We start from the raw sequence: 27597 nt of genomic DNA on the forward strand, positions 1-27597 counted from the left end.
TCCTCATGTTATTGCCCAGATAAATTCAACGGCTTTTTGGAGAGACCTTCTCCGGTCCGAAGGCAGAGCCAACAGAGCAAACCCAATCAATCGAAAGCCCCAACATTGACATTTCCCCATATAAGGTACATAACCGTTACAGGAGGGGTGAGCAGAGAAATCTTCAGCATCTTGGTGAGGTGTCCTTATTCTGTGTCCTACCTAGCAAAGCATGTTTGAGTCTATACTGACCAAACTTTCCTTGTTGTTCTCTATTCAAATGTGTATGTGTTTGTGTGTATGTGTGTGTGTGTTTGGAGGGGGGCTCTGGAGCAACCCTGACAGTCACTGCATAGAAGGTGGAGACCCAACGTTGGAACTAAGTAAGGACAAGAGAAAGTTTCTTTCCTTAGTCCTGAAGGGAGTTTACTGTTCTTTTGATTCTGAGGACCACTCTGGGTTCCTGGCTGTTGTTCCGACGTCCTTGGATCCCCCGAGGAAGATTTCGGGCTTCTTTCATCCCGTGTAGTAGATCCAGTTCGGGAGGGATGCCCTCTGAGTTCGCAGGCTCCGAAGGTGTTCCAGTTCCCCGTGGTCTCTTTGGCAGTTGGGATGCAGTCCTTGGTGCCCGTATCGATAGTCCTTGGTGGGATTTATGAAGTCTCCAGGTGTGGGATACAGGCCTCTACCTGTCCTCGTGCTCCACTCTGGGGTCAGTCCTTGCTCTGTGCATATGTCGTCCTGTTGGTAGGTTGTCAGCTTTGCTCTTAGTTCCCCCTGTATGTCTTTGTAGTTTAAATGTTGTCTAATGTTGCTTTGAGCCTATTACCAATAAGTTACCTTTCATTTTCCTGGTAGGTTACCCTATATGTCTTCCTCACACTTTCTAAGGCTATGGAAGATTTCTTTGCTCTCTGCCCCATTCTTGATGAACACAAGATTTTGAAAGTGTAAAAGGTTTTAAAATTGATCAATACACTTGGGTTGGGACAGTGTTATTCACAGGTTTATCTGAGGAAGATTTACTATCCTTGGGAATCTTTACGATTAATTCACGTCCCTGAAACACTGTAGGTTCAGCTAGGAGCTGTCTAGCCATCATATCTACTAACGAAAATCCTAGAGTTCTCTGGCCGGGCGGCCGGCAGGCGAAGCCTAGCGCCAAATGGCGCGCTGGCCGCCCTGAGGCTGCACACCACATGGCTGCAGCTGCGGCTTGTGTTATGTGGTGGGCATGGGGCGGCCGTCACATCCAGCGAAGGTTTAGGTCGCTGGACTCCCAGTTCGCCCTCCCCCCGACTCCGCCCCAGCTCGACCCCCCAGGGGAGCAGTAGGCGGAGTCCGACTTGCCTAGCAAAGGCGCGCACCGGTGAGGTCAGGTCCCGCCGACGCCCTGCTAGGCCGGCCCTGAGGCCACACGTGTGTGGCGGGCATGGGGCATCCAGCGTCCTCCGAGTCCAGGCCCGCTCGCCATAATGTCTGTAGTTTAAGGCCTTAATTCCACTGCCTTCCAGAAGCTATCCACCAAGTTAGCACCTGAAGAAACCACAGTCCCAACTTAAGAATGTATGTCATATGCTCTTTAATGCACAGTTCACAGAATCAAGTTTAGTAACTGTCATGAAGGGCCTGAGCTCCTAATAATAATTCAAATTTCTTTTGAGGTTAACTGGCTCAATGAAGATGCTTCAGTGGACGTTAGGCAAGCCCTGAGTGGTAAATTTTCAGTAATTATGGGACTGTGATTTGCTTTAGGGAAGATTTCAGTTTTTGAAGCCATTGCCTTGTTTCCTAAGTAATTATGGACTTTCTTCTCAAGTTATTTTAGAACTTTGTTAAGGTCTTCTGTCCTTCCTTGATATGCATTATAAATTCCAAGAGGAAACAGGGTGGAGGAATCCACCATGGGGGGAAGGTTTGGGGAGGGGTGGAGGGAATCCCAATGCCTATAAAACTGTGTCACATAATGCAATGTAATCAATAAAAAAAAATTCCAAGAGGAATTTCATGAAAGAAAGCCCATTCAAATATATTTTAGTTTTTCATAGTGACTACAAAATTTTGTTTCTGTTTTCTTTTTTTTTTTAGATTTTAGTTTTATTATTTTTTTTATTGGAAAGGCAGATATACACAGAGGAGAGACAGAGAGGAAGATCTTCCGTCCGATGATTCACTCCCTAAGTGAGCGCAAGCCAGGAAGCCAGGAGCCTCTTCCGGGTCTCCCACGCGGGTGCAGGGTCCCAAAGCTTTGGGCCGTCCTCAACTGCTTTCCCAGGCCACAGGCAGGGAGCTGGAAGGGAAGCAGGGCTGCCGGGATTAGAACCGGAGCCATATGGGATCCCGGGTGTGCAAGGCGAGGACCTTAACCACTTGTGCCACCGTGCTGGGCCCTGTTTCTGTTTTCTTAAAGGAGTATACTTATTAGTCAATATGGAATAGATTATAATAATGTTATGTTGGGGCTTTTAATTGACCGGGATTCTACTCTGTTGGCTCTGCCTTCGGACCAGGGAGGGTCTCCCCAAGAAGCCGCTGAACTTGACTGGACAATGAGATGCTGGACTCTATGCTTGGTGTATGCTTGCAATGAAGGAATCTCAACTAAACCTGAACTGTGGTTGCGCAACGGGGGGGGGGAGGAGCCCACCATGGAGGGAGGGTTGGGAGAGGGGTGTGGGGAATCCCAGTGCCTATATAGAACTGTGTCACATAATACAATGTAATTAAAAAATATATATAATAAAAAATAATGTTTATACTACATGCACGTGCACACACACAATCAACTTTCTGTTTCACATCTTTAGCTGGAGTTGTTCTGAGGGGTTTGATTAACACATTTAGTATTGGACCAGAAAACTGAATGATATTAAGTTGATAGATATTATCTTTCTTGAATGTTGTGTTATTTAGGGGTAGATGTTTGGCTTAGTGTCAAGACACATCTATGCTGGATGTACCTGGGCTTGAATCCTGGACATAAGTCCTGCCTTCCTGCTAATGTAGATACTGGGAGACAGTAGGTGATGGTGCAAGTAGTTAGGGCTCTGCTCCCAACCTTGTGGAACTGGATTGAGTTTCTTTGGCTTTGGCTTGGTACAGCCCTGGCTCAGTAGGTACTTAAGAAAACTTAGGGTATCATAACACTATGTGGCTCTCTTTCTTCTGATTCTCAAGTAATAAATACCGTATAAATCAAGTGATATGTTTCAAATAGTTTATTCTTTTCAAAATTTATGTTATCTGAGAGATAGGCTCTGCTCTCATCCTCTGGTCATCCCGCAAATACCCAGAATAAGCAAGTCTGGACCAGGCTAAAGTCTGGAGCTTGGAACTTAGTCTGTGTCTGCCACAACCATTTAAACAGTCACTCCTGCCTTCTGGGATATGCATTAGCAGTAAGCTGGGAGCAGGAACAGTGCTGGGACTTGAAGTTCTCACTCCGATATGGAATACAGGAATCCCAGGCAGTGTTAATGCCCTCAGGCCAAATATCTGTCCTTACTAGTTTATTCTTTGAAGAGAATCCTGTTAATATGAACAAGGTCAGTTCCTAATCTGCCACCCCACCCCCAAGTTTTCTGTGTTTCATACAAGTAGCTCTGTGTTACAGTTAACAGAAATTCATAGGGAGAGATTTTAACATTTTATTTTCAGGTTTGCAGGTTACGATCTACTGGATTTGAGTACAGGTTCTAGATACTGTTTAGAAACAGCTTTTACTATTAAGGAATGCTCTTTTCCCATTGTCTAATTTTTACCTGATAGAAGAGCAAAGGCTGTGTCCTCAAAATAGGTCATTTTAGTTCTAGTTAATTAGTTTACAAAATATTATACAACACCTAGACAGTTGACGAGAGAGTGGTTACTTACCAATTCTGGGACTTTGGTCCTGTTGACCTCAGAGAGTGTCGTCTGTCTGTCTACTATTGTGAAGATGTATGAATTCTGTCATCATGTTCTTTGCTTTATTTGTATCTTTTACAAAATGCTGTGCATATTGTTAACATTATTTTTTTCTCTGAAGGTTTTTACTGATATGTTGTGAAGAATATGTGAGATCTTGGGAAAGTTTCTCATGAGTCTGTCATCAATACATATTGAACTTTAGAGAGACAGGATTTAGCATAGTTAAATCCTTATCAGCCAGCCCTTATTTTCAAGGAGACGGGTTGAAATTTCGCCATATTCTGATTTAACAGGATTTACTGAACACTTATTACTCTATACATTATTTTATTTTAGTTGTTATAATAACTTTGTGATTTATAGCAGTTAGATCCTTTTCTGGTACATAATAATGTTTCTGAAAAAAATGTTCTTTCTCATAATTCCTCTAATACTGATAAGAAAGTTAGACCAGTGCACAGTGTTATTTTAAAAGAGGATTTACTGGTCTTCTTTTTTTGTTTGAACAATTGAGTCTTTTGTGTGTAACTAATAAAGAAAAATTCTGCTTTCTAGTCAGGCTATAAGACTGATAGTCAAAAGTAATGATTATAGCCTTTTTTTTTCTTGTGTTTTTCTTTCACCTCATTTTTTTTTTTTTTTTTTTTTGTGAGGGAGCCACAAAGCAGGGAAAGTTGAAAACTATGGTTGCTACCTCCTTAATTTTCAGTGCTTCCTTGAAAACAGCATGAAGTAGAGCATCTCTCTCTCTGCAAGCCCTCCTGAAGCAAAGGTTGTGATGTTCTCTTTCTTCCTTCGGATGGCACTCTCTGTTCTTAAGGTTCAGCTACAGCTGAGCCTTCAAATAGAATTATAAAATCTGCCAAAAGTCCTTCTGATGTTTGCACTCCTAGGATCCATGTCACAACTCTGTGGGGGTAGGTGTTTTATGAAAGGGAAGCAAAACCTTAAACAGCTCTGTGTGACTTGCTATTAACTGCTGGGTTCCTAATGTGTGCCACTGGTTCTTTTATTTAGAATATATTTGGTCAACTATTTAGATTTGCTGAAACTAGTTAAAGCAGAGTAAGTAGATCAATAGTATTTATTGACATATTCACCTAAGACATAACAAATATTGGTTGAATTAATGAATTTGTGAACAAGGGAATTGTTGCATAGTAAGTCCCTTTCTCTTATTGTTGTGGTCACTGGCTATTTATCATTTCCTGAGGAGGAAAGTTACCAGCCTGCTTGGTAGGTAAGACACTGCTTGCTCTATCATTGAGCTTAAGACTTTATTTCTGGTGGTAAATGTCATGTCCTTTGTACACTGTCTAGAATACAAAAGTGCTAGATACATTTTAAAATGCCATTGTGTGAGGGGCAACCCTCAAAGTGAAAAATATGTCATCATGACTTGGGACAGGGGACAAGTGTAGTAGTCCTCTATGTCAAAATGGTAAATTATGAGAATTTGCAAGATGGGGTGATTTAATTCTGTGGTCTTTTAGATAGATAATAGGTTTTGAAACTTAATCACAGAACCAGAGTTGAGCTAAGACATCAAAATCAGCTGTTTAAATGTCTGCAGGAAATTGCATTCAGTAAAAGCAGAGCTACTGTTGATTTACATTACTGACTATTTCATTCTCAGAACATAAAAGAAATAACTAGGGGAACCAATATTCTCAGCCAAATTTTTGTCTACTGTGGGAGCTTAGTTAGGCACGTAAGAAGAAGAGGTGACCGCAGCGCCCAACCAGCAAGCGTGAGAACAAGGGGGCAGTGCCGGCAGGGGAAGAAGGGGTGGTTCCTTTGCTGGACAGCTACTCCCGCTGGAGGGCATAGGCTGGGATGGGGCAGACCAGACTAGGCAGGGCTACCGCACCTGTGCGCCTCATGTGGCCTAGATCAGGGAAAAGCCGGGCTGGGCTGATTATTCCTACTGGTGCAAACAAAATTAGAGTGGGTGAGGGTTGTTTGGGCTTAGCCACAGCATCAGCTGGAAGAAGCTGGCACTGGGGGCCACTGTGAAGTCAAACCACAGAACTACCTGGAGAGTGCATAATCTGGGAGTGGGAGAGGCCTGGGAGGGATATAGTGGGCTCATCCCTCTTGGGTTACCACTTCCACGGGAGGGCATAAAACTAGGACAGGGGCTGGGGTGGAATGGGATGTGGGACAGACTGGACTACTGCTACACATACTGGCAAACCAGGGTAGGGAGCGGGCCTGGTGGGGGTTATTGCGGGTCGCTCCAACTAAGCTGCAGCTCCCACTGGTTTATGCGAGGGCCGAGTATGTGCTGGGCAGAACCAGGCTGGACTGCAACACCCATTGATTTCAGTGGAAGTCGGGAGTGAAAACAGAACCAACCCAGCAATTGCAACCACCAGCTGATCGGGGCGATGGACTGTGCCGGGCCCTGTACTTTGCTGGCACATACAAGAATTTGGTTTGAGAACACCTCAGACAGTTTCCTTTTTTTTTTTTTAAAGATTTATTTTATTTTTATTGGAAAGCCGGATATACAGAGAGGAGAGACAGAGAGGAAGATCTTCCGTCCAATGATTCACTCCCCAAGTGAGCGCAACTGCCGGTGCTGTGCCGATCCGTAGTCAGGAGCCTCTTCAGGGTCTCCCACGCGGGTGCAGGGTCCCAAGGCTTTGGGCTGTCCTTGACTGCTTTCCCGGGCCACAGGCAGGGAGCTGGATGGGAAGTGGGGCTGCTGGGATAGAACCGGCGCCCATATGGGATCCTGGGCGTTCAAGGTGAGGACCTTAACCACTTGCGCCACCGCACCGGGCCCCAGACAGTTTCTTTGGAGATCTCCCCAATCAATATGCTGGTCTCAGAACCCAAACCAAGAAAAGAGCGAAGACAGAACAGGTAAACCAACCATTTCAGCTATATCTTAGCAGCGAAATACGGGGCAAACAGAGACTCTATGATGGACTATGTCAACCAGTGGATTCTTCAAAGACCTCATAGTGCTTGGAGTGGCAAGATTGGTAGCAATTCATAACTGTTGAAATATCAAACCACCTGAGCAAGAACCTCAGCGCATACCCTTCATCGGGGACCTGGGGAGGGTGGGAAATTGGGTGGGCTTTCTCCCTTAATACCCCCCTTTAAACATGAAGGAAACAATATGGAAAAAATAATAGTCTTCACCGCCCCCCCCAAAAAAAAAAGAATAAGGGGAATCCTGAGGCCAGATCAGTAGCAGTGCCAAGTACTGTTCTGAATACTGTGGCGGTAGTAGTAAATAGACAGAATCCTTGTCATTGAGGAGCTTTCATTTTAAGAGTTAACAGTGATCCAAAAACGTTGTCGATTAATTGGCGTGACCTTACCTTACTATTAGTGTACATAGTGACAGCATCACACTAAGGGATATTGTCATCATCTAGAACTACTTGTTTCCGAAATCTAAATATTCTAGCACTCTTCATTCCCACCTTGTCATTTAATAATCTTATTGGGAGCCACACTTCCTTTACTGTGTGTATTTTTGCCTTGTCTGTCAATATTTGGCCTCTTTTCCTTTCCCTCCTAGTCACTGTCACATTTTAAAATATTTCCTTATCCATATCCTTGATTCACTTTCACTTCAGTCTCTGTATCTCCATCTACCACATCTTCCATGTCTCTATTAGTGATGCAATCTGCATTCTCTATTAGACTTAAAACCCTGAATCCTGCTGGACAATCTCAAATATCCGATAAAATTGTTAACACCAGAGACTCATGTTTTCCAGCCTCTGCTGAACATTCAGCCCACCAGTTAAGTCTTAGGATTCTTTATCATTATTCTCTTCCATTTAACTGTTCTACCAATACTTACTCTGAAGTACTTAGCTGTTAGCCTCTAGCACCTCTTTCTCAGCAAGCGATCTTCAATTGTCAATTTTTTGAGTGAAAATATTGAGGATATTATTTTTTAGCTCTCTTGGTTTCTGGCCTCTCACCTGTAAATTTTTCTCTAATTGCAACTATCATTGCATCCTTTCTTTTGGCCTCAGAAAAGGGTGTGTTGCCTCTTGCCTTTCTCACCCTGAACCTTTATTTCTTACCTATACGTGGGAGGGTGCTTCAAAAGTTGACAGAAAAATGAGAAGATATTTATTTTAGTGAAAAAATCTTGTAAATCTAGGTGTTGTTTTTTCCTGATACACGTTTTCCTTGAACTTTCTGAAGACCCTATGTGTACTCTTCAGCTGATTTCACACTTCTGTCGTTGTCCTTCATTCATTTTCTTGCTGCTGTCTTCAGTGTCTTTTCCCATGCTGGAAGCTGTGGTGTTGTAGTAAACTGACCCTCCTGAGATGGGGCGGAGCAAACCTTGGCTTTTTCGTATCCATGATGTATAACCTCACTAATAGTGATTTCAAGCAACCAACATCAAGTCACGTAATGATGAGAAGTTCACACGGGGGAGAGAGCTGGCTGTACCTCAAGCCTGCCTCTTCCTTCTGCTCTAAAAATACATCCAGCTTCTCCCAATTCTAAAACAAACTAATCAAAAACATGCAGTTGTAAAAATGTTTCTTCTGTGGTCCATGCACTCTTTCTGAAACTTCTTTCAGTTTTCCTTTTTTAATGTTACATCTTGGAAAAGTGGTGCACTTATACCTTTTCCTTGTTCTGTCTGACGTTGAAAGCTGTGGGGTGGGATTTGGGATGGTTTTTGAGAAAGTATGTATTTTGAGTTTTGCTGAAATTGGAGTGATAGGGTCAATCTCAGTAGTCACTGCAAAGATGTTGGTCACTAGTCTAATGGCCTGGTTTGGAGGTGACCTTGCCGTGACAGAGACTTTGCACACACATCCTAGCCCTTCTTGTCTGTACTTCCCAGGTGGCAGTGCTGTCTATCAGTCAAATGAGTATTCGTGAAGTTGTCCTGCTCTCACCCCACCATCACCACATCTCCTTACTAATGCAGTGAATCAACAAAATTTGTGCTCATCTTAATTCTTCCATATTTGTTTTTTAAAATTGTGTCCATCTGCTGTTGCTGTAGGAAAAGATATTCTCACTTTTTGCTTGGAGTGGTGTAGCAGTCTCAAAATTGCTTCCTTTGTTTAATTTTTCTCTTTAAAATCTGTCTTCCAGATTACTGCTGAAATATCTGCTCAGGATCTCCCATGTTGTTCACATGTGTAGAATAGTTCATGGGCTTCCTATCACCGGTAGCAGTGTCAGCTCTCACTGTTATCAGAATCAACTATGAAGCTTGTTTAAAAGACTGATTGTAGCTTTGCGCAGTGGCAGTATCATAGCCAATGAGGTTTATCCGAGGCGTGATTATTGCTAATTGAAAATTTTTCCCATTATCCTGCTGTTACGACTTGAAATATAATCGGCATTGGCCAAAAAAAAAAAAAGACCGATTGTTAGGTCCCAGTTTGGGTTTAGTGAGTTAGAGTCTGAACAAATTTTTTAGGTGATTAGATCATAAGACCTAGTAATTAACAAAGTCCATTCTTAGCATTGTATGTGAAGCCTTTCCCATCTGATCCTTGCCTATGAGTTCGTCCACCCTCATTTTTCTCCGTTTATGGTTGTGATGCCACACAACTGAAATTTCCTCAAGGCTGAGCTGCTCCTTTTTCTGTAATACTTTCTTCCTTCCTTTTCTCTCTTGACCTGTTCAACTTCTAGTTATCCTTGAGCTCAAAGACTCTTAACGTCCTTCATGTAGCTTCCCTAATGACTCAACATTGATTACGTGCCCCTTTGTATGTAGTATGCTCTAACCAGTGTGTTAGCTTTGCCATCATAACATGATGTCCTTGAGAACAGAGACTGAGATTGTGCTTTGTATTCTTTTTTTTTTTTTTTTTTTTCTTAGTTTATTAGGGTACAAAGGGTCACGGGCTACAGGGTGAAAGTGGGTAATATCATTGTTTCCACACTAATATAATCATTTTGCCCTGTATGTAGGGTTAGGGGAGTAACAAAGGGGAAAGCCCCACCCTACCTCCCACCCATCCCCCATCCCCAACATGAGGCGCGCTCCAAGGGTCCTGCTCATACAGTTTTGATAGTTCATCAGTTCTGGATTGCTGCCAATCTCTCCGTCCCAACCGTAATGAAACCTATTCAGAGTCCACTGGCTGACAGTCTCTTGATGGTTGGGGTTCCAAGATCAGCAGTTCAGTTGGAGAAATATCCAAAGAAACTTCATCTGAGTTGATCCCAGATCTGATTCTTGAGTGAGTTTGCTAGTACAGACTCCAACACTGTTCGTCACACCAATCAGCTTATGCATATGCTGGTCGTTGCGATTACTGGGTCCGTTCGGCTTCCAGCCCTGTCTTCCTTGTGAACCAATGGGTGTTGTAGTCCAGCTCGATTCTACCCACTTCATACTCGGTCTTCATGCAAACCAGTTGGAGCTGCAGCCTAGTTGAGGCGACTCCCCAAAACCCCTACCAGTTCTGCCCCCTACCCTGGTTCCCATGCTTGCCAGTATGCACTGCAGGCTTGTCCAGTCTGTCCCACATCCCAAGTAGCTCTCGTACACGTCAATGGACATTGAAGCCTGGTTCAACCCAACCAACCTATTATCCAGCCCATACACCCACTGGCAGGTGCCTTTCTGTCAAGCCACCCCTGCTCCTAGCCTGGGTTTCCTGCTGTCCAGTGAGGGTGGTAACCCTGAGGGAGGGTGCTTTGTATTCTTAGTGTCTGGTACAAAGTGGGAGTTTTGTGAATGATAACTAAGTGAATAAATAATAGAAAGAATATGAAGAAAAGCTAGAATATAATGAATTGGAGTGCAGAGTTCCTAACGTTTGAAAAAAAAAAGGTGGATGCTACATTCCATGGATATACTCTCTAGAAAGAAAAATGGATATAAGATGGAATCTGTGCTGAACAGTTGGAAATACTATGTGATGAAGAGAGGTAAAGTGGCCAAGCAAACTGATTTCAAAATAATATTTAGAGTAATGAAAATATATATATACATACACATAAATCATATAAAGGAGAAACACATTTTTAGTAGAAAGCTGAGCTTCTGAAGGTTAAGATTGACCTTTGTGTTTTGTGTGTAGAGAGTAAAAATTACAACTAAAAAGGTTTCTTATTCATAAATTGACCTGATATTTGATGCAGAAAGTGAATGAAACTTCTCCGCTTTTGTTTATGTCTTCTCTGACAAGTAGTGTAATCTATAAATTTGTAAGAAAAATAATAGGAAATTAAAGACTAATATTGGGGTGAAAAGTGTATCAAAACCTTTGGCTGTTCTAAGTGAGTTCACATTTCAGGGTCAGATTCTGAGAAGACTTGCTAATATTGGCATCAAGCTGGGAAACTCTGGATGGCTATGATGAATGTAAAATCTTGTAGGAGACTAGTAGACTAAAATTCCAAAATTAAGAATGTAGATTCCATAGATTTTAATGAACTTGGTGTGACCGCCACAAAAGGCTATGGAGAATTGGTAGGTGTTCACAGAAGAAAAAGATGAGTGCTAAAAGTTATGTGGGTTCTCTGAGACAAATTTATTCCAGATAATCTTGTTTCTACTCTTGACTGGGATGCTGAATGTACAGATTAGTGGAAGGCTGCAACTGTCATATTTCTAGAATTCTGTAGGGTGTTGGCAGCTTGTCACTGTATCCTCAGGGCATGAGGAGAATTGGATTATAGTATGCGTGTGGTTGTTGAACAGCAATGAGTTGAGTCAGTACTCCCTGGCAGCCTGGTAAGGAAGTGTCTTGGGAGCTGCTGTTTTTGACCCTGCTCGTCAGGCAGGAACCTTACTGGATCTGCATTAATAGCTAAAAGGAATTGCGTCGTCATCCTACTGCAAAATAGATGAAAGTTATATGGAACTTATTTGTTAACTTATAGAATTAAATGAAAATACATCTTTTTCATGAACTTTTTGAAGAATCCTCATATTGGTTCCTTTGCACGTGTACTCTTGTCCTTTGACATCTTTCCTTTTTCTATTTTATGAACAGCTACCGGTCTCTCAGATTGTGTATTGGATCTTTTTTGTTTTATCATTATTGCTAGAACGATCCCTTCTGACGCTAATTTTTCATCCATTTTCTTTTCTCTGTTTGAAAGCATACTGTATCTCAGCTTACAAACATGCTGTTAATTTTTTTTTTTAATATTCGCCATTGTCTGTGTGCCTCTCAAGCCACCCTCCATTTCTTTGCATGCTTTGTGGCAGAATTCTTAATAAGACCTGTCCAAACCTGATTGCCTTCAGTGCTTCCCCACTCTGCCGCACTGCAGGAAGGCCATTCTTTAGCAAGGTTGTCACTAACTTGCGTGTTGCTGAAATGGTCACATGCCAGTTTTTATCATAGTAAACCTCTCAACAATATTTTATTGTTCACTCTTCTGCTTCAGGCTTTCTTCACCTGGCTTCTTGGAGTTAGCACTCTCTTGATCTCTCCTATCTCACTGCTGTTCTTCTCAGTCTCTGCAGAATGTTCTTGGCCTTGACTCAGTCATAGGAACCCATGCTCAGTCTTAGAACCTTTCTTTTTCCCTCTTTGTATTCATTCTCTAGTGCTCGTTGCTGGTTGTGATAATCATTTACTCACTTTGGCTTTGATATGTTGTATTAGTTATTAAGGATTATAGAACTGTCCTATCATCTTTAATCCACTTAGTCCTTGGCTTTAAAAAATATATCTACATGCTGGTGATTCCCAGACTGACCAGTTCTAGCCTACTCACTGTAACTCCACTTTTGCATTTCTAGCTACTTACTTAATATTTTTTATTTGATTTCTAAGAGACCTGCCAAAGTAGCTAGCTTAATCTTTATTTTCTCACCCAACTTGTTCTTCTGTTGGTCTATCTATCAGTGATGGTAGTATTGTTCAAAAAGACTAAAAACTTTATAGTTTTTTTTTTTTTGAGGGGGTGGGTGGAAGGAAGAACTCCCATTCTTACTGAACAGTTCCAGGGAAATTCTTTCCATGTCTTACTTCAGTTCCTGAGAAGTGGGAATGAGTGACTTTTCTCACTTTTCTTTATAGTCATTTTTGACTTTTCTTTTTATTTTGTATTCACCATCTGATGCATTGTTTTCAATGACTTGGAATACACATTTCCCAGATACACTCATATGGCCCATCTTTGTGTTCCTTTCTAATTTCTGCTAAAATATCACCTCTTCATGCCTTGTCTACTCTACCTGAAGTAAAACTTCTCTTTATGTCTTTATTCCATTTAGTTTTTTTGTAGCACTTAGTATTAATATAATATTTGTTTGTTCACTGGAATTTATGAGTGTAGCAGTTTTAATTTCACTTTATACCTAGTGTCTAAAACGATGGCTACTATGTAGTAAATATTCACTATACATAGCTGAATTAAATAGTTTGGTGATGAAATTTCATATGATATAAATCCAGGAGGTGAAGATAATGCATTATATTTGGCCAAGTGTTGGTTTGAGTTCCAGCCACTCTGCTTCTATTCTAGCTTCCTGCTTATACTCCTGGAAAAGCAGCATATAATGACCCAAGTACCTGGACCCCTGTCACCCATTTGGAGGACCAGATAGAGCTCTGTGCTCTTGGCTTCAACTTGGTCCATCCATAGCCATTGCAGCCATTTGAGGAGTAAACCGGTGGATGAAAGATCTCCCATGTGCTGATCCACTCCCCCAGTGGTCACAATGGCCAGAGCCAAGTTGATCCAAAGCCAGGAACCAGGGACTTCTTCTGGGTCTCTTTTGTGGATCCAGGGTCCCAAGGCTTTTGGGCCATTCTCTACTGCTTTTCAAGGCTGCAAGCAGGGAGCTGGATGAGAAGTGGAGCAGCCAGGATACAAACTGGCACCCATATGGGATCTCTAGGCTTGTAAGCAGAGAATTTAGCCAATGAGCTATTGCACTGGGTCCAGCTGCTCCATTTCTGATCCAGCTCCCTGCTAATATGCTTGGGAAAGCAATAGAAGATGACCCAAGATCTTGGGTTCCACACATTCATGTGGGAGACCTAAAAAAATCTGGCTGCTGATTTCAGCCTGACATAGTCCTGGGCATTGTGACCATTCAGTGAGTGAACCAGTGCACAGAAGATCTTTGTTACACCATCTGTAAAACTGCTTTTCAAATGAAAAGATAAATCTTTATTTTAATTTTTGCTTTCTTTTTTTTTCTCTATTCTTACTATTACTACTTAGTAGAATAGATCTTACTACTGTTACTATTTTCTACTTGCCATTTGTGGCAACAGTCACCTAGTGAAGTACTAAATGTGTGAAGAAAAAAAAAAGAATTAATAAAATAAATCTTTAAGAATGAATACTGATTCAAAAACTTGTGATTAGAAATAAACCCTCCGGCTTGGCTCATAACTATAACATCATAACATTTTTCATGCTTCTGCCTGGTAAAAAAAAGAACAGAGAAGGAAAGAATATATAACTAAAGAGGAGCATTTGTTGCTGTCTTAGAAGCAGGAATCTTTCCATTGCTCTCTAGATAAAGCTTTCATTGTATTGTAAAAAATATATGTTTTTAAAAAATCTTTGTTTTATTGGAAAGTCAGGTATACAGACAGGAGGAGAGACAGAGAGGAAGATATTTCATCCAGTGATTCACTCCTCAAGTGACCACAACGGCTAGAGCTGAGCCTATCCAAAGCAAGGAGCCCGGAGCCTCATCCGGGTTCCCACGTGGGTGCATGGTCCCAAGACTTTGGGCTGTCCTTGACTGCTTCCTCAGGCCACAAACAGGGAGCTGGATGGGAAGCAGGGCTGCTGGGATTAGAACTGGTGCTCACATGTGATCCCAGTGCATGCAAGGCACCCATGCGGGTACAGGGTCCCAAGGCATTGGGCCATCCTCAACTACTTTCCCAGGCTACAAGCAGGGAACTGGATGGGTAACGGGACTTCCAGGACTAATAACTGGCACCCATATGGGATCCTGGCGCGTTCAAGGAAAGGACTTTAGCCTTAGGCTATTGCACGAGGCCCTATTTTTTTTTTTTTTTAATTTTCATGTGATAGCCATTCTGAGTTGAGGTTAAATATTGTGGTTTTTGTTTGTGTTTTCCTGATGGCTAGTCAACCTGAACATTTTTTTAATGTATCTGTTGGCCATTTGTAGTTCATCCTTTGAAAACTGCCTGCTCATGTCCTCTTCTTGTTTCTTAAATGGATTATATTTTCTCAGTTTTTCTTTCTCACTATGATAAAAGAATAATAACTGGAGGGGCCCAGTGCAGTAACCTAATGACTAGAGTCTTCACCTTGCATTCACTGGGATCCAATATGGGTGCTGGTTCATATTCCAGCTATTCCACTTTGTTTCCAGCTCTCTGCTTGTGGCCTGGGAAAGCAGTGAATTATGGTGCAAAGCCTTGGGACCCTGCACCTGCCTGGGAGACCCAGAAGAAGCTCCTGGCGCCTGGCTTCAGATCAGATTGGATCGGCTCTAGCCCTTTTTTGCTACTTGGGGAGTAAGCCAGCAGAGGGATGGTCTTTTTCTTTGTCTCTCCTCTCTGTAAATCTGACTTTCCAATAAAAATAGATCTTTTAATAAAAGAATAATAATTTGGTTGTGCATAGGAGCTTTGAGTTGGAGATTGTTTTTTCTTGGTAGTATGTAGTAGTTGGTATTCCAGGAGAACCAGTCTGATTCTCCTTTTTGGTTAACTGAAAGCTTACCTGAAGGTTGTAAATTAAAAGTTGAGAGAGGACGAGTAGAGAGCTATAATTAAATTGCCTTGTTTATAGGTTTTAAAACAGCCTATCTCAAAGCTCTGTTCTTGATGCCAGCCATTTATTTTAATATGCTCTTGAGACGAAAAAAATTCATGTATTGTTTCATAAATCACATAAAAAGACTGGCTACTGATTTTTTAAAAAGATTTATTTATTTATTTATTGGAAAGTCAGATATACAGAGAGGAGGAGAGACAGAGAGGAAGATCTTCCGTCCGATGATTCACTCCCGAAGTGAGTGAATGGCCAGTGCTGTGCCGATCCAAAGCCAGGATCCAGGAGCCTCTTCTGGGTCTTCCACTCGGGTGCAGAGTCCCAAGGCTTTGGGCCATCCTTGACTCCTTTCCCAGGCCAGAAGCAGGGAGTGGAAGTGGAAGTGGATGGGAACTGCAGCTGCTGGGATTAGAACCGGAGCCCGCATGGGACCCGGTGCATTCAAGGCGAGGACTTTAGCCACTAAGCTACGCCATCGGGCTCTGTCTACTGATTTTTAAAAGCTATTTATTTAGAGAGGAAAGGAGAGACACTGAGAAATATCTTCTATCCCGTTGGCTTATTCCCCAGGTGACCACAAGAGCTGGGGCTGACCCAGGTTGAAACCTGGAGATTTTTCAGGTGTCCCAGATGGGTAGCAGGGCCACACACACTTTTCCCACTTCCTTCTATCTTTTCCAGGCTATTAGAAGGAAGCTGGATTGGAAATGGAGCAGCTGGGACACAAGCCAACACCCTTATGGGGCGCTAGAGCAATAGGTGGCAACTTTACCCACTAGGTCACAACACCAGCCCCAGTAGCCAGAACTTTCTTAAAATTATTTGTGGTTTCTTTTTGCCATTAATATTTTTGTTTTTTTTTAATAGGTGAAAGAATACTTGTTTCAAATGGCTTATGAGCCCAACTCATACAAATTCTAAATGTTACAGAAGTTTTGAAAGACTGGTGAGTATATAATGTAATAAATATTTTGCTTTCTATTTACATTTTCTGGCCTAGTTAGCATATGTAATGGAACACAAAACTCATTCAGAATAATGATGAAAAGTACAAAACAGTTTAAAAAACTAACAAAAATGTGTAAAAAATATATTAATAGCAGTTTCTGCTTTAAAGAAATGATAGGATAAATGTTCAAGGAAGGAAAGATTGTTCATTGTAGTTTTGCTTCTGATAATAAAAAGCTAGAAATAACCTAAATATCCAACAATAAGAAATTGTATTCATAGGGCCTGGCACAATGGCCTAGTGGCTAAAGTCCTTGCCTAAGGCATGCTGGGATCCCATATGGGCTCCGGTTCTAATCCCAGCAGCTCCACTTTCCATCCAGCTCCCTGCTTGTGGCCTGGGAAAGCAGTCAAGGACAGCCCAAAGCCTTGGGTTCCTGCACCCACATGGGAGACCTAGAGGAAGTTCCTGGCTCCAGGCTTCAGATCAGCACAGCACTGGCCATTGTGGTCACTTGGGGAGTGAACCATTGGATGGAAGATCTTCCTTTCTGTCTCTCCTCCTCTTTGTATATCTGACTTTGCAATAAAGATAAATAAATAAATCTTTAAAAAAACAAATTGTATTCATAGTTATAAGAACTTTATAAGAGTGAAATGTATCTTGCAATACATGCAATTGAATGCTATGCGGTTATTAAAAGAATAAGCGAATATATAATTGAAGACAGTTATTATATTCTTGAGAAATGTGAGTAGTATTAAGTGTTCTTGGGAATGTGAAATAATGTATTTACCAGTTCACTAAATTTTATTAATCCAAAATCTATATAAATGCTTCAGAATGTCATATTGTGCATTGTAAATACACAATTTTATTTTTCAGTATGAAAATAAAACTCGAAAAAGAATGAGAATGCATATGGAAAAGTTTTTCAAAGTATTAAATGAAACAAAAGCTAGAATAGATCACTTTATGTAACATCCTACTAATACAAACATGTATACATTTTATTTACATTTTTAAAAGTTTTTTTGAGGGACCAGCATTGTGACACAGTGGATTAAGCTACTTGTTGCGACATCGGCATTCCCTATTAGAACACCCAGTCAAGTTCCGGCTGTTGCCTCTAATCTAGCTCCCTTTTGTTTGGGAAAGCAGTGGAGTATGGTCCAAGTACTTGGCCCTTGCCTCCCACGTGGGAGATAGGATTGAATTTATTTATTTGAAAAATAGAATGACCATGAGAGAGAGAAAGAAAAGGTTACATATCCTCATGATTTCCCCAAATACCTGCAACAGCTGGTCTGAGCTGAGTTAGGCACAAAACAAGGGTCTGGATCTCCACTAGGTTTTCCATGTGGTTGACTGGGACTCAGTGCTTGAGCCGTTATTTGCTGCCTTCCTGTGTGTGTGTTAGAAGGAAGCTGAATTGAAGCAAAGGTGGGACTTGATTCCAGGGACTCAAATATAAGGCTCATGTGTGGAAAGATCAAGTAAGCACCAGCACCAAACTTACAGAATGTCAAGTGCTTTGAAAGCAGATAACAAGATTAATAGCAATTAATCAGTAGTAAGAAATGGTGCATTGTGACTGGCATTTTTTTAAAATAATTTTTTGCTTTATTTTTACAAGGTGAACAAAGTTCATATGTTTCATATATATATATATTTCCAATGATACATATTTATGTGCATAGATACTACTTTCCCCTCCTTCTCCTCCCACCCTATATCCCTCTTCTATGATTTGTTCCCAAATTATTATATTGCATAACCATTCATTTCACTGTTATAGGTTCAAGTTTCTGATATATAAATGTATTATGATATGACAAGTGTAGGAAAAGGAAAGAAGTAATGGAACATTAGTTAAAAACAGTGATGGGAATCCTTTTATTGTTTGGGAGTAAAGACATATGCTGCATACATCTATCATTGCCCAGTGTTAATTGGTCTTGATGTTTCAGAGAAGTATCGTCTGAAAGAAGTTAATGTGAATAGAAAGCATTGTGTGTCATGGTTTAATTGACAGTTTTTTGGCTGTGATTTTTCTTTTTCAGTGTTGGCTAAATAACTATATATCCTAAATTCATGACAGATTTGGTGAAATATGTTAACAAAGTTAAATAAATATGAGCAGAAAACAACAGCTGATTTTTTTAAAAGCTTTACGCTAATGAAAGCTTGTAAAACAATATTATGTATTGTAGATGTTATTACTATATTTTGGAATAATGAATGATATACAATTTTAAATATATCTTTGTGATATTGAATAGCATTATAAATGATGATGCTTGTTTTATTAAAGGGTGCCTATTATTTTATCTCTGCCTATTATTTTTATCTGATTCTCTTTACATCATTTTGGTTAATTTTTTACCCAGTTTTCTTTTTGTAGCCTTAGCTACCTCATATTGATCATCCTACAGGTCCATCTACTTGTGACCTTTTAGTAAGCTACCTCGGCCCTTTGAATTCAGATTTTTAAGAAAAAGGGAAAAGCCGGGTTAGCCAGTTCCTCTTTATAATCTATGCTACATTTGTCTGCATGTGTGAAGATACTTCAAAACATTCATGGAAAAATGGAATTAAAAGTATTGCTTCTCTTTCATTCAAAATGGATGTTGAAATGTGTGCTTTTTTTGCACACACATTTTCACATATTATTGAGTAAGCTTTTTCCTGTAATTCTAATTTTCTTTGAACTTTTTGAACTGCCCTTGTATGTGGCTGCTCCTGATTTGGCTGTTTCAGTTGATTAGACACATTGCCTGTGTGTTTTGTGGTGGTACTGTTCTTTAGCCCATTGTCCTTTTGATAGGGTCTACAGACAGGACTTCCTGCAGAGAGTATGAAATACCGTGTAATGTGCCTCCTAATTAGTTTAACATTGCTAGGTTACAGATTTCTTTGTAGGTTACTGAATGTCTTAAAATTACTTTTAGCCCTTAGATGAAACTATTTTAAAAATTTGAGGGGATTTTATTGTTTATGACTTTCTTTTCTGTGTGTGTATGCTTTTTTTGAATATCTGTGTCCCTTCCCTTGCTACCACCTTCTTTTTGTTTACCTTTTTTCCTTTAATCTTAAAATGCCACGTTGTTCTTTATTTAATTCAAATGTGTAGTAAGTGAGGTAGCTCAGCTTTAACTGCTAGAATTTTTTCAATTTAAATCACCTCATGGGAAATCCTCTCCTTCCACCAAAATAACTTAATCCTAGTGTTTGGGGAAGATGAGTTGATATTCTTGAAAGATCTATCCATCTGTTTAAAATAAATGTAAGTCAAGAAAATTTTGTAAGTAATTGGCTTATTTTCACTCTATTTAAGAAAATCGGAATCCAGCATAACTGTCACCACTTACTAGTGTCTTCTATCTAGGTACTGTAATTTACCCAATTATGGCTATGTTTGGTGCTTCAAACTTGACATTTGTTGTCCGGTGGCAGAAAATACCTAAGTTGCACCAGAAAGGTCAGAGCTGTCTCTGAAAAGATTGTAGGGTTTAGTATCAATAGCCAGTGTCTGTTAGTCAGTCTTAAGTTAAAAACAATAAGAACACATAGTTTTCAAAGTAAATTTATGTATATTTTCCTAACCTGTCTTATGTGCAACATTTATTTTGTAGCTCGGTCATGAGCACCGACAGTAACTCATTGGCGCGTGAATTTCTGACTGATGTCAACCGGCTTTGCAATGCAGTGGTTCAGAAGGTGGAGGCCAGGGAGGAGGAAGAGGAGACACACATGGCGACCCTTGGACAATACCTCGTCCATGGTCGGGGATTTCTGTTACTTACCAAACTAAATTCCATCATTGACCAGGTAACATTTTCATAGTAATGTTTTTTCATTAGCATATTATAGTTAATTGTAGACATAAATTTGGGGTTACATAGAAATTGAGTGTTTGAGATTAAGTCTTATCTCTCACATAACTCCAATTTAGAAAGTGGGCCTTTTATGAGCATATTCTTTATTCAAAAACTTTTTTAAGTGTCTGAAATTAAGAATTATAGACGGCCTTTCTTTTAAAGTGATTTTATATAGATAGATTATGCTTTTTAATTTGAATACTGGAGGTTACTGTGACTGTGAGGTGTAAGGTGCTAATTCAGAAATTGAATTTGTACATTCAGCAAGCATCAACTATGGGTTTGACATGTCTAGTGTAAATTATGTTTAGGGAGCTTGCTGATTCTGGAGTGAAAGCAGAAAATCCTTTTGAGTAAGCAAATTATTACTGAATTCAAGAGCTTGTATGCTTCTAGATTTAATATATTATTGTTTTTACTCAAAGGATGTTCACGTTTGACCATGGGATTTTACTTTTCCCTTATGGTATAGTTTTAAAGTTTATTGGAACTAGAATGATGGCTATCTAATTTTCTGGTGTATATAAGTAAACTGAGATCCAGAAATACTGTGTAATTCACACACAGCTAACTCAAAACTCAAGTGTGATTTATGTCTTTATTTAATTATGGCAGAAAATAAAATATTTTATGAAGGAAAATAGCTTGATTTCAGGGGACTAATGAATTTAGCCCCATTGTATTTCAGTTACTCTGACTTCAAAATATTAAGGTAGCACAATATGAATATTTTTAGTACGCTGATAGATGAAAGCATTTTACTAACAAATACTGTGTTAAGTAAATATAAAGAATTAAATAGTGCCTCAAGTTTTCACTGTAAGTTAAAATATATAGTCAGAATGCATTTGTTTGATGTTGCAGTCACCTACTATGGAATTTCTAGGACATTGGCAATTTTCATTTGTTTGTATTCATTTTCATGATTGTTTTGTTACATGTATAAGTTAATTATAATTTAATTTGTATATATTTGTATAGCTTATGTAATATATTAGAAAAAGTTGCATTAGATTGTATATAGTGATGTTGTGTTTTGAAATTTTGATTATACTCTATTCATCTTCTACTCCATATTTTAAAAATTAAGAGTTCTCTCACTTTTTAAAAAAAATTTTATTGGAAAGGCAGAGTTATATAGAAAAGGAGAGACACAGAAAAAGAAGCTGGTTCACTGCCCCAATGGCCACAAAGTCCAAAGTTGAGCTGATCTGAAGCCAGGAACCAGGAGCTTTTTCCAGTTTTCCCATGTGGGTGCAGGGTCCCAAGGCTTTGGGGCCATCCTCCGCTCTTTTCCCAGGCCATAAGTGGGGAGCTGGATGGAAAGTGGAGCAGCCAACACTCAAAACTGGTGCCCGTATGGGATGCTGGCACTTGCAGATGGAGGATTAGCCAATTGAGCCGTAGTGCTGGTTCCCATCTCATTGTTTTAAAAGATAAATAATATCAGAAACACCATATCTTTTTATTTCTTAATATTTTGATTAACATTTAATACTTGCACATTTTTACAGAGTGCAGTGTGGTGTTTCAACCCATAAATGTAGTATATTAAGCCTACCACGTCAGACAGCATACGTTTCCTTACCTTTGTTTTTTCCCATCTTATGTTGGAATCCTTTTAACTCCTCTCTTTTGTTTCTTGTTATGGCACATACTACATTATAGTCAACTCTGATCATCCCACAATGATACCTCTTTGTAGATTTTTCTAAGACCTTGCTAAGAGAATTATTAAATAGAGAACTGTACTTATATAAAATTCATATTTTTTAAAGAATCATTCTTCTAAAAATGTTTTCTCCAGATCTGTAGATTATAAAGCAATGCTAATAGAAAATATCATTACCTTTTTAAATAATAGCATGATTGAAATATAACTCATATGTTTCACATCTTTTGTTCATATACTTCAGTCTTTTCTAACATAAGCACAAGTATGTGCATTCATCACCACGGGCAATTTTGGGCGTTTTCAGTACTTCAGAAAGAATCCTTGTCTCCTTACACGGTCACTCCGTTATCTTCCATTCTCTCAGTTCTAAGTGTCACTAATCTCCTTTAATCTCTGTAGATCAGTTCTAAGTGTCACTAATCTCCTTTAATCTCTGTAGATTTTATGCTTTTTCTTTTAAGTCACCAAGTTTGTTTTATTGTTAAATGGCTGAAATAATTCCAGTCATAATAGTGGTAACACTTTTTCCTATGGTTTTATTTTGCCAGTCTTATCTTGGACGTTTTAAGTGATTATGAAGCAGTGTCTATTGTGTTTTTAATTTTTGTTTTTTGACAGCTAATGATCTTGATCTTTTTGGCCAGTTTTATATTTTCTTTTGTGTCATTTTAAAAGTGAAGTTATTTATAATTACCTACTTGTAGTTCTGTAGTATTCTGTGTACAGGTCTTTTGGATGTGGATGTTTTTAAAATATGTTAAAGAGAATAGTTTCTCTTTAAGTCATGAAATATTCTTTAATAAACTGTTAGATGACTAAAGTTATAATAGATCATACCTACAGTAATATTTTTCCTGTACTCTGGGGAGGAGGTGATACGCAGATACTAAGTGTATGGTTGGATGAGCCCACCACCTTAGGAAGTTTTGTCATGGTGCTTTCCAGTAAGCCCTTCCCCTTCAACCACTGCAAAGCAACCACTGTTCTGGCCCTAGTGTCTCTGTATGGTTTGCTTGTTTTGGAACCTTGCATCAGAGAAATGATCCCAAGTTCCCATGTTGTGCTTTTGTGTCTCTGAGATCTATTTTGTGAAGGACTCTTGGTACTACCCTCTTTGGTATTATTTGTTTTCTAATAACAGATAGCCCATAACTTGTAGCATTCTCATCTCACTTTCTTGTTATAGAAGAAAATGGAGGCCCAGAGGCCCTGTTTTCATTTTGAACCGTCTCTGGCCCTTTCAAGCTAAGTTGTTAGTATTTCTTTTTCTTTAAGACTTGCTTATTTGAAAGTCAGAGTTAGAGGGAGAGAGAGAAGGAGAGAGTAAAGGAAGCAGAGAAAGAGAGATCGATTTTCGTCTGTTTCACTCCCCAGATGACTGAAATGGCCAGGGTTGGGCTTGATCAAAGCCAGGTGCTTCTTCCAGGTCTCCTATGTGGGTGGCAGGATTCCAAAGAGTGGACCATCCTCTGTTGCTTTCCCAAGCCATTATCAGGAAGTTGGATCAGAAGTGGACCAGTTGGAATGGGAACCAGTGCCCATATGAGATGCTGGTATCACAAACAACAGCTTTACCCACTACAACACAATGCTGGCACCTCTTAGTATTTTCTTAAAGTGCAACTTTATTTAAACTGTTGTGGGTTACCTCTGAATTTTAATGAGACACACTTCATACTCTGAAAGTTACATCTACAATTCTTTGGAGATAGATCTGTATTTTGGGTATTAAAGCCTTACATGGAACACTTCCGTAGTATTTTTAGTATGCTTTTGTCTGTGTGTCATTGTCTATTAGGTATCAGTTTAAGTCTTTTGAAGTCATCATTAACTATTATTATTATGGCCTTTTAACAACTATTTTTCTGTGAGGAGAGGAGGGGATGGAGTGAGGCTGTTTGGGCAAACTGTAGACTCAAGTCAGTCCTGCTGCCAATGACCTAGTTTTGTGCAGTCCAGTTCCTAAAAATAGTTTTTGCATTTTAAAGGGTCATTTGAAGAAATAGAAGAACATATAACAGAAATCATATGACTCATTAAGTCTAAAGTATTTACTACTAGCTTCTTTATTTTAAAAAAGCTACAGTTCTGGCATAATTCAAGAAAAAACTTAACATAATGTCTGACATCAGTAGGAAAAACAGTACATATGAATATGCTGAAATATTAAGAACACTTGCCAGAATTCATCTTTTCTTGTCAAAAGCTCTAAAACCAAGTTAAGAATAAAGGGTTTTTCAAACAAACAAACAAACTGGGATAGATTGAGTTATAAGTGCATCCCTGGTGACCGTTTCCTGTCTGTTTCTAAGCTTTCCTTGTTGTTCTAGGGTGGGACACAAAGATTAGTAACTCCTCATTGGGGTATTGAAGATTTCTGTGCACACCCCTTCTAAATCTGTTCACCTAAACTGTTGACATATGTCTTGTTAGAGTTATAGAGTTAGACTACCCGAAAAACAGCCAGGTTCAGCAAAATCATGCTTCAACACTATAAACTGTTAAATACTAAAATTAAAATAGACATGAGACAGCTGAATAGTAATCTGTAGCCATTTTAAGATGTATAGAACCATTTAAGATGTATAGATGTATAGTTTATATATAAACTAATAATTGAAATGTCAATGTAGAAGTCACAGGATATGGTTCAGAACTTGCATTTTTTTTCTCTTTTAACATATTGGTACCATGACAACTAATTCCATAACATTATAAATTGTTACTAATGGTCTCCCCAAGAAACCATTGAACTTATCTGGACAATAAGATGCTGGACTTTATGCTTGGTAGATGCTTGCAATGCAAAGAATCTCAACTGAATTTGAACTGTAATAATGCAGTAAGGTGGAGGAATCCACCATGGGGGGGGCGGTGGTATGGGAGGTGTGGGGGAATCCCAGTGCCTATAAAACTGGCCCGGCGCAGTGGCCTAGCAGCTAAAGTCCTCGCCCATCCCATATGGGCGCCGGTTCTAATCTCAGCAGCTCCACTTCCCATCCAGCTCCCTGCTTGTGGCCTGGGAAAGCAGTCGAGGACGGCCCAAAGCTTTGGGACCCTGCACCCGTGTGGGACACCCGGAAGAGGCTCCTGGATCCTGGCTTTGGATCGGCATAGCATCGGCCGTTGCGCCTACTTGGGAAGTGAATCATCGGATGGAAGATCTTCCTCTCTGTCTCTCCTCCTCTCTGTACATCTGACTTTCCAATAAATAAATAAATCTTAAAAAATAAAACTGTGTCACATAATGCAATGTAATCAATAATAAAAAAAATAAAGGGTTTCTGCCTTTTGGCTCTCTGGGCACCACTGTGATGATTGGCAAGAACAAGTAGGAGAGAGAAAGAAACAGAGTGCCTGAAAAGAAGGCAAGAAGAAAGTGGTAGATTTTAAGGAGGATTGGTACCATGTGAAAATGATTGCAGTATTCAATATAAGCAATATTGAGAAAACACTACTTCTGAGGACTCAGGAGCCAAAATTATATCTGATGGACTCAAAGATTGGGGTTTTGAAGTAAGTCTTGGTGATCTATAGAATAATTAAATTGCAATTTGAAAATTCAAACTAACCTCTAGAAATGTTCAGGGTACAAACTTCTTAACTTCCATGGCATCACTCTGACTCGTGACAAAACATGTTCCATTATCAATAAATGGCAGACCATGATTGAAGCTTATGTTGATATCAAGGCGACTGATGATTATCTACTTCATCTGATCTGTGATGGCTTTTCTAAAAATGGCAACAAGCAATACAGAAGACTTCTTATGCTCAGTAACAGTGGGTCTGCTAAATCCAGAGGAAAATTATGATATGGAGGAGCAAACAGTTGATTGAAAGAAGTGATCAAAAATTGATTCCAGACAGCATTGGAAAATCATAGAAAAGCTTCATCAATCTGTTCATCTTCTCCATGATATCTGTGTTAGAAAAGTGAAAATGCTAAAGAAGCCCAAGTGTAAATTGGAAAAACTCATGCAGTTTCATGGTAAAGGTCATAGTTCTGAACAGTCCCTGGGGATGACACAGGTAATAAAGTTAAACAAGCTGCTGATGAACATGAACCACCAGTCCAAGAAATCCGTTAAAAACTTAGACTTTAGTAGTGACAAATAGAAAATCCTGCTTCTGGAAAAAACAAGAGACTGGAGGGTTGTCTGTCATATTTCAGAAGTTTTTTAAAAATGAGCCTAGCATGGTAGCCTAGTGGCTGAAGTCCTCGCCTTGCATGTGCCGGGATCCCATGTGGGCACCAGTTCTAGTGCCAATGTCCCCACTTCCCATTCAGTTCCCTTCTTGTGGCCTGGGAAAGCAGTCAAGGATGGCACAATGCCTTGGTACCCTCACCCGCATGGGAGACCTACAAGAAACTCCTGGCTCCTGGCTTTGTGTCCGCTTGGCTCTGGCTGTGCAGCCACTTGGGGAGTGAATCATTGGACGGAAGATCTTCCTCTCTGTCTCTCCTACTCTCTGTATATCTGACTTTCCAATAAAAAAAATGGGGTCGTTGTGGTAGTATCCAGGCTGATCCTCTGCCCTGTGGTGCTGGCATTCCATGCGGGCCCCAGCTCAGATGCTGGCTGTTCCAATTCCCTATTATTGTTTTGGACCATGGCCTGGTGCAGGGGTACTTCTTAGGACTATAATCTCAGGTAAGATGGAAAAAGCAAAATGTGTTCATTTCAGTGTCATTCTCCTGAAAGGCTGATAGTTCCCAAGAATTAATCTACTTGTGAGATGGGGGCAAGAGGCAGGAAGTCCAGCAGAGGAGAGACAGCTGTTGGCACTTGGTGGAGGAAAACCTTCATAGAAAGGGTGTATCTTGGGGCTGCACCTTGAAGGTGATAAAGGAACTACAGCCAAGTGGGAAAAGATGTGGAGTGCCCCAGATTGTGTGCTGTGTGTGCTCAAGAGGCAGGAATGCCTATTCACGCAGTAGCGAGTGTTTGCCAGTGTACTGTTGTGGGACAAGGGTTAAAGGATTGGTATGGTGTGTCTGTAGCACTTCTTCCAGACCCCTGGGGTTTCTGCAAGCTGCACTAGAATGTTGTTAGTTTTCTGCTAAAGACAAAGATTGATATTAGGCAGACACTATTGAAATGATGTAGTAAAAACTTACAAAAAAAACACCATGTATATTTTGACATCTTAAAAAATGCTGAAGTACATACAGAGTATGAAGTGTATGTGAAAATGTTAACCAAACATTTGCTGTTTCATTAATTTGGAAGAAAAACACTTGGAAATAGGGCCCTTTGGTGTAATTTTTCTTTGCTTCTAGAATTTTTTTTTAATTTCATTTATTTTTATTTGGAGGAGGAGAGACAGAAAGATCTTCCATCCAGTGATTCACTCCCCAAGTGGCCGCACAGTCAGAGCTGAACTGATCCGAAGCCAGAAACTTCTTCCAGGTTTCCCACATGGTTGCAGGGTCCCAAGGCTTTGCGCTGTCTTTGACTGCTTTCCCAGGCTACAAGCAGGGAGCTGAATGGGAAGTGGGCCAC

At 40.0% G+C, this 27597-nt stretch overlaps 1 protein-coding gene and 2 pseudogenes across 5 annotated transcripts in view; all 3 read left to right on the forward strand.

The window, feature by feature from the left end:
- Positions 1–27597, forward strand: part of LYST (lysosomal trafficking regulator) — a 173266-nt gene that overhangs the window by 13143 nt on the left and 132526 nt on the right. For all 5 annotated transcript variants that reach the window (XR_005882511.1, XM_040968181.1, XM_040968182.1 and 2 more), the window contains exons 2-3: positions 16453–16531; positions 20170–20365. Coding sequence is in view for 4 of the 5 variants with exons in the window: in XM_040968181.1 (XP_040824115.1) it covers positions 20177–20365 (189 nt within the window). In the remaining variant the exon portion in view is untranslated. The remainder of the gene's footprint in view (positions 1–16452; positions 16532–20169; positions 20366–27597) is intronic.
- Positions 9127–9328, forward strand: LOC121148257 (annotated as a pseudogene).
- LOC121148188 lies at positions 21138–26319 on the forward strand (annotated as a pseudogene).

This window comes from Ochotona curzoniae, unplaced genomic scaffold (assembly GCF_017591425.1).
Source record: "Ochotona curzoniae isolate NIBS_2020 unplaced genomic scaffold, NIBS_Ocur_1.0 scaffold_4683, whole genome shotgun sequence".
Taxonomy (NCBI): Eukaryota; Metazoa; Chordata; class Mammalia; order Lagomorpha; family Ochotonidae; genus Ochotona; species Ochotona curzoniae.